This window comes from Leptonychotes weddellii, chromosome X (genome assembly GCF_054177405.1).
Source record: "Leptonychotes weddellii isolate Sample4059 chromosome X, ASM5417740v2, whole genome shotgun sequence".
In the NCBI taxonomy this organism is placed as follows: Eukaryota; Metazoa; Chordata; class Mammalia; order Carnivora; family Phocidae; genus Leptonychotes; species Leptonychotes weddellii.
The window spans coordinates 100,904,736-100,912,088 of record NC_138385.1 but is presented as its reverse complement, the minus strand read 5'-3'; the positions used below and the strand labels follow the sequence as shown (position 1 = coordinate 100,912,088).

Genomic DNA, 7,353 nt, shown 5'->3' with positions numbered 1-7,353 from the left:
GCAGGGAGTCTGCTTCTCCCTCTGACCCTCCTCCCTCTCATGCTCTCTGTCTCTCATTCTCTCTGTCTCAAATAAATAAATAAAATCTTAAAAAATAAAAAAATAAAGGACTTTTAATTTTACTGACAGCCCTTTATTTGTTTTAACTTTTACTGCTTGCTCTATGTAGAACATACTTTTTAATCATGGAATTCAGTACCGGGCATGAGACTCAGTAGCTTTTGTACATGTGAGTCTTTAAATGGGAAAATTCCAGGGGCACCTGGGTGGCTCAGTCAATTAAGCGTCTGCCTTCAGCTCAGGTCATGATCCCGGGGTCCTGGGATCAAGTCCCACTTCGGGCTCCCTGCTCAGTGAGGAGTCTGTGTCTCTCTCTCCCTCTCTCTCAAATAAATAAATAAAATCTTAAAAAAATAAATAAATTGGGAAGTTCCAAAGTATGAAGCACAAAGTGTCATGTGGGCCCTGAGATTCCTGGCAGAGGAAAAGGGTGAAATGAGGTTTTACTGTGAGTAGCCCCGGAGGGCCAACTCCGGCACTGTCTTCTAGGATACTAACAGGATGAGAACAGGGTGTTTTGTTTTATTTCTCAATTAAATGCCAGTGATGTCACCAGGAGTTATCCTTCCCCTGGTCTTATAAATCCTCTACTGTTTGATGCAAAGTAAAGTCTTACCCAGTTCAGCTGAATTCCACGCAGGTCCCTTAGGTGAGACCACAGGGTCTGCCGCAGCGGCTAGACGGGCCAGGTTGGGGCCACCCTAATGAGTGTTTGCACGCCACCCTGTGTCCCCACAGCAGGAGCTCATCGAGAGCATCAGTCGCAAGCTGCAGGTGCTTCGGGAGGCCCGGGAGAGCCTGCTGGAGGACATCCAGGCCAACAGTGCACTTGGGGATGAGGTGGAGGCCATTGCCAAAGATGTCTGCAAACCCAATGAGTTTGACAAGTTCCGAATGTTCATTGGGGACCTGGACAAAGTGGTGAACCTTCTGCTGTCGCTGTCCGGCCGCCTGGCCCGCGTGGAAAATGCCCTCAATAATTTGGACGACAGTACTTCTCCTGGTGACCGGGTAGGTACAGCGTGGGAAGGTCGTGCGCGGGGTGTTGTGAGTTCACACCGTGAAGCCTCGCACAGCTCCTAGGCAGCCCGTCCAGAGCTCTCCATCTCTTTTCATGGAATGGACACAAACAGGTGCTGCTGGGGCGCACGGGGCCTTGAGCACTGTTGTCATTGGACGGCAGGGCTGCTGTGATGTTTGGGAAGACCTGGGGGTTCCTTGTAACGGTCTCTTCCTCAGAAATCGTCTTTTTCACTTGACTATGTGGAAGTGGCGCTCGGCTACTCTGACAGATTACAAGCACTCAGTGATCGTGGAATTCAGTGTTCTTGCTGCTTTTAACAGGGGTGCACACGGCAGTCTGGAAGGAGCCGAAGGACTTGTCTGCCTTTTCTCCCTTTCTTTTTTTTTAAGATTTTATTTATTTATCAGAGAGAGAGAGAGAGAGAGCACAAGCAAGGGGAGCTCAGGCAGAGGGAGAAGCAGGCTTCCCGCGGAGCAGAGAGCCCGATTCGGGGCTCGATCCCAGGACCCTGGAATCATGACCTGAGCCAAAGGCAGATGCCTAACGACTGAGCCACCCAACTTGTCCCCCTTTTCTCCCTTTCTTGAGGTGTGCAGCTTGGAACATGTCTCTCAGTGGGTTTACGTTTCGGTTTTTCACGTGCAAAAACGGGAAGTAATATCTACCTCATTGGCTTTCCTTCCTGGGTCAGATATCAGCAGAACGTTGAGTTTGATTCAGTGAGTAGGCCATCAAACTATCATCTTTATTATTAATAAGACTCCTTAGCTTCTCTGAACGGGGAGCAGAAGAGGCACCCCTCTCCCTTACTCCACGTGAGAGTGGTGTCGGCCACATAAATCTTCTAGGGTGTGCCTTTCAGACTGATGCAGTTCTGTGCTTAGCTAAGGAACTACCATTTGAACATACTATATAAGCATTTAAGAAATAACTGGGACCCTTGGGTGATGTTCAGATTCCATATGGCTGTTTTCCCCATCTTTGCCAGGTGTATCTGAAAAGAGGAAAATAACATGAACAGGAAAGAGATTTATTTATATGTAACTGGCATATTCTCAAGTACTGATTTAAGGGAAAAAGGAGTATGGTCTTTGCAGCTCAGCCCATCTTTAATCCATCTTTCCCTCTCTTTGTGCACAACGGACAGAGACTATTTAGAATTTAGGGATGATAGGGGCGCCTGGGTGGCTTAGTTGGTTAAGCGTCTGCCTTCAGCTCAGGTCATGATCTCAGGGTCCTGGGATCAAGTCCCGCATCGGGCTCCCTGTTCAGCGGGGAGTCTGCTTCTCCCTCTCCCTCTGCCCCTCCCCCTGCCCCTCCCCCTGCTCATGCTCTCTCTTTCTCTCAAATAAATAAATAAAATCTTTAAAAATAAAAAATTGAGGGGATGCTAGAAGGAGTCACAACAGTAAGGACCATGCCCGTGGTCCTCCGGGATACCAGACTGTAGGTACCGTACATTGGTGGCCCTCACTACATCCTGGGGGTCCCTCCGAATGCGGTGTCTCATTGCCACGGCCAGGTGCAGTGCAGTGGTCCTGTGTCCCGCATAGCTGCCATTGGAGGGGAGTCTGTCAGGCAGTCGCAGCTTGGGGAAGCTAAGGTTTTCAGAGGCGGACATGGTAGCCAGTTAAAAGACACAGAGGGAGGTTTTATAAGGCTCCCTCCATCTTTCCAGGTAGAAAATGAATACGTGGGTTGAAGCAGACACATCTGGTCCTCCCCCCAGTCTCTGCAGCTTCCTGTCACCAGTCAGCCCAACTGATTTTAACAGCCCAGGCGGACTTCTAGAATCCGTTAACATCTGTTTTCCTTTGCATTGGAACAAATTTGCTTTGCCTCCCCTCTTTCCGTGTCCGTTAGTTTGACGTGGAGATGGAGGTGTCCCGCGGGGGTGGGCAGGATGCCCCGCACGGCGGTGTGGTCCTGGGTACGTCCTGGAAAGCCGCACACCAACAGCGCTCTTCCTGCGCGTGGGCGTTTTGCAAAGCGCCGCCGTGTCCTAGATGCTCACACGTGGCTGTCGGTAACTTGTCCGTGGCCAACTTGCAGAGTGGTGGAACACCAGAGTGGCTGTCCGGGTGCCCAGGTGAAAGTCACACCGAGGACACGAACCCCCAGCTGACGACTGGAAGACATTTCGTGCGTTCAGCTCTTCCTTTCTTAGTTTTCATTAAACTCGGAGATGGTCGGGACGGTTCGGTGTGTATTTTGTAGGCAGAGAGTGACTCTGAGTGCCACGTTTGGGGACTGGGGTTGTCTGTGCCCCGCCCCAGGGCAGGACGTTTGTAAGGAGCCAGGGAGTCTCCCCCATCGCCCTGCATCTCTTCTGCCTGTCCTCGCTCCCTCACCTGTGTTCTTCTGCAAGTTTGCCCAGAGGCTCTTCTTCCTGCCAGAAGGGTTTAGGAATCCTGCTCTGGAAGTTCTTTAGAATCTATTCCTTTTGCCGACTTCCCCGAAGTCTTGTCACAGACAGGTCTCTGACCCACCTGGGATCCCTAAATCCTGTACACCTTTCGAGCTTCTCGAAAGTCTGTAGTTGTCTGTGGCTGGACTGCTCTTCCCATCACAGCTGTTTCTCTGAGCCCTTCAAGGCCAAGGCCACTGGGAAGAAGTAGAAGCGGGACAAGCCTGGGAGCGCTTACGGGAGGGCTGGGGCCAGAGCCTGCTGGGGCCACCGAGTGCGCTCCGTCCCCGCCCCAGGTATTCCCGTGTGGACGCCATGGGATCTCTGGTCCCTGACTTCGGCGTCACAGGACCTGCTGGCATTGTCGAGCTGTTGGCCGCAGCTCTTGCTGTAGCCCTGCTCCTCAACGGGCTCGTTTCGCTCTCTCTCTCCACAGCAGTCGCTGCTCGAGAAGCAGCGGGTGCTCATCCAACAGCACGAGGACGCCAAGGAACTGAAGGAGAACCTGGACCGCCGGGAGCGCATCGTGTTCGACATCCTGGCCAGCTACCTCAGCGAGGAGAGCCTGGCAGACTATGAGCATTTTGTGAAGATGAAGTCCGCCCTCATCATTGAGCAGCGGGAACTGGAAGATAAGATACACCTGGGCGAAGAGCAGCTGAAGTGCTTGTTCGACAGCCTTCAGCCCGAAAGAGGCAAATAAGAGGGGCCCTCCCTGGCAGGGGCAGAGACTGGCCCTGGGAGCTCCGTTCCTGAGGATGCAAGTAGAAACCCCAGCCTGTATTTATAATCTCCTGTAGCGCAAATCCTCCGGTAGCAAAATGGCTGTTAGGAAAGCAATAACTTCCGTGTGTGTTTGCGATGGTTTATTTAATTTTTTAGTTTCCCTTTTGAATGCGGAGCAGAATGTCTCACCGTTAGCCATTTTTCCTTTGCAAGTTAGCGCACGTGGCAGCGGGCTCCGGTGGACAGCGACTTGGTGCAGTCTAGACTGTGGGCTCTGGTCGCGTGGTGCATGCAAGGGGTCGTTTTCACGGGTAGGTCTGCCCTTCCTCCCATCTTCACATCCTGAAGCAACCTCTCGGGAAGGAAGCCGAGCGAGTCTGCAAGGTGCATGAGAGGGGAAACCCTGGCGCACGTCTTGTCCTGTGATTCATCCAAAGCATGGGCTGCCACGTGTTCTCCCTGTTCGTCCGGTGGTATGGACCATTCGTTGTCCCTCCTTCATTGTCCCCCAGCAAAAACCACGATGATCTGTGATGCTCATGTGTTAACATTTTGGAAAGGTGAATCGTTTCCGACTGGTGAAAAACCAACTGTGAAACGAACAACCTACGTGTCGGGTTCACTCATTCTAAAATCGCCACTTACACAAAGAGTGTGCATGCTTTAAAACACACGCACAAAACAAATAGCTTTAGTACTGGTATCACGGTTCAGGGGGTGTTTCCCTGCAAAGTGAAATTAACTCTGTTCATAGTGTGTCCAGTAGTGTGATGTGCTTGCTAGACATGTTTCCTGACAGCAATAGCAGATTTCCGAAATTACTTTATCCCCAGAACACTTATTCAGTGTGCATAGGGTTTTTAATGATAATTGGCTACTTGTCTCTTTAAATCTGCTACCAGGCCATAAGGGTTACATTCCATTTACTTGTAAGAACCTTTCCTCTGGTTTTTCAGGGGTCCTATGGACTCTACAACCCCTAAACCTGATCTTCTTCAGCCACAGAGTTTATAGATTCTGTGCCCTTTTTACTGGTTGAAATGGCAAGATTCTAATGGAAGTCTATTCACTAAGAAAACACTGTCATGCTGTCCATTTCCAGTGGACAAGTCACAGACTGGGAGAAAAGATTTGCCAATCACGTATGTGACAAAGGATCTATATCTAGAACATATAAAGAACTTACAGAACTCCACAGTAAGAGAACAAACAGCCCAGTTAGAACGTGGGCAAGAGACTTAACTTGGCGCTTCACCAAAGAGGATGTATGTACGCATGGCAGATTGGCGCGTGGAAAGATGTTCAACCACCGATGGCTTGGTTATAATGTATGTTTTATCTACGTCGTTGCAGACCCGGCGTGCTGCTTACAAATGCTCATCTGATTCGGTGCCTGGTAAATGGCAGGAGAACCCCTTGGATAACTTCATGTTGAGATGATATCCGGATATTTGTTTGATTGAGGGATCTTTTAGATCCTCATTTTCCCCGTATTGCCATAAAAGTTTTCCAGCAGGTGGGGAGACGTCCCTTTGTCAGCAGTGACCATTGCCTTACCAAAACACACGTGCGCACCAGTGTCTTAACTGACTGGTGTCTACACTTCCTGAGCCAGAGGGGGTGAGCTGGACTCCTGAGCCACAGCATGGGTGTCTGTGCCCCCCATAGAGGGGTCCAAACTGGCAGGCTTCAGTAATGCAGGCAATAAACACTCTTTTTGGCACACCCACCCATGCCAAAAAGATAAATGCCTTTTCATAAGCTGTCATTCCTATTGAATTAAGCTATTTCTGACTTGAAAAATCCCCATGCTGCGAATGAAGTGTCCTCCTTCCCTCCTGGTGTAGCCCCTTGCTGTGAAAACTGGTCACTTCAGAAAAGGTGAAGCTGGCTGTCCACGGACCTCCATCATTCTCCCCCAGGGGAACAACCACAGTAATTTGAGTGCATTTTGCTTTTAATTTAGACAAAGCTTTTATCTGTGATTCTTTCCCCTCAAATACAGTATTGTGAATCATTTTGATGATAAATATGTAAAATGTGAATAGTAGAATTAGTGTGTCTGTATCCAGCCTTTTGAGGTCTTTGGAGGACGTTCTCTTATACATAGCAATATGTAGAGCTCTACTACCCTTTCAGCGAAGTACGTCACCGTTACTGTCCTGTGCCCTTCCCCTGTTTGCCTCTTCAACATCTGGTTAGCAGGGACCCAAAGATTGCAGTGAGTCGATGTACATAACTTTGTCTATAGCTGTATTATTGCATACAACAACAATCTGGTGCTAATGTTCTGCCCTTGGCATTCTTAGGTGGCGGCTGACTCCTGCCCCCTCTGTCATAGCTCAGCTCTGGAATGCTCTGTATCGCGAGATGTCGGTCAGGGGCGTTGCTGTGGCTTTTATCCTGCCTTCCACTGTGGAAAATGTGTACATATTTCATGCTCAACGCTTACCACTTACCTCTCAGCACATCGTCCTGCTTGACTTTAGCAAAATAAATAGTGTCTTTGAGTGAATGGAGCATGTCTCTGATTTACCTATGTTACATCTTTTTTTAAGTAATCAGACTGTCCTCACCATATGTCAAATCCGGATAAATTACGGGATTATTTGTATGTGTGTCACTGTAGGTCATTGTAGCCACAGACGTTGCCACGGTTCTGCTGTGGGACAGGCAGCTGTGAAACCGCATCGTGCGGTAAAGGATCTCTATAGCTCATGAATTTGTAGACCGTCATACTCTCTGCTCCATGTGCCTGTCATCTTCCTCCCGGGACCAGCAGTCTGGCCTGGGGACGTCCGTGGCAGGCGCATGAGAGAACCAACGCAGACACAAAGATATTTTCTCATGGACCTGGTTGTATCACACGTGCGAACCTTCCATTGGGAAAGCGAGTCCCACAGCTGAACTCAGAGCAGTTCTGGGATGTGTCCCACCTCTTTGGTGGGAGGAGCCATGAAGTTACATGGCAGAGTGTGGATACAGGGTGTGAAGAATCGGGGCCAGGGATGAGCTCCATCTCCCACACCAGCGTCTAGTCATATGGAAAAGCACTAAAGCATCCTGGACCCCGAAGCCAGGTTCCCAGAGCAAGGCCATCTCTGCTGCTCCCTCGCCTGATGGACAGGAGCAAGGT

At 49.9% G+C, this 7,353-nt stretch overlaps 1 protein-coding gene across 2 annotated transcripts in view; it reads left to right on the top strand.

Annotated features, from left to right (window-relative positions):
* The window catches only part of SHROOM2 (shroom family member 2), a 27,233-nt gene extending 20,501 nt beyond the window's left edge, over nucleotides 1-6,732 (top strand). Inside the window, exons 5-6 of one of the 2 annotated variants that reach the window (XM_031036610.2) lie at nucleotides 799-1,071; nucleotides 3,928-6,732. In XM_031036610.2, the coding sequence (XP_030892470.2) occupies nucleotides 799-1,071; nucleotides 3,928-4,194 (540 nt within the window). In that variant the 3' untranslated portion in view covers nucleotides 4,195-6,732. The remainder of the gene's footprint in view (nucleotides 1-798; nucleotides 1,072-3,927) is intronic. The other variant, XM_081809199.1, reaches the window with a different exon arrangement.
* The last annotated feature ends 621 nt before the right edge of the window (nucleotides 6,733-7,353 follow it).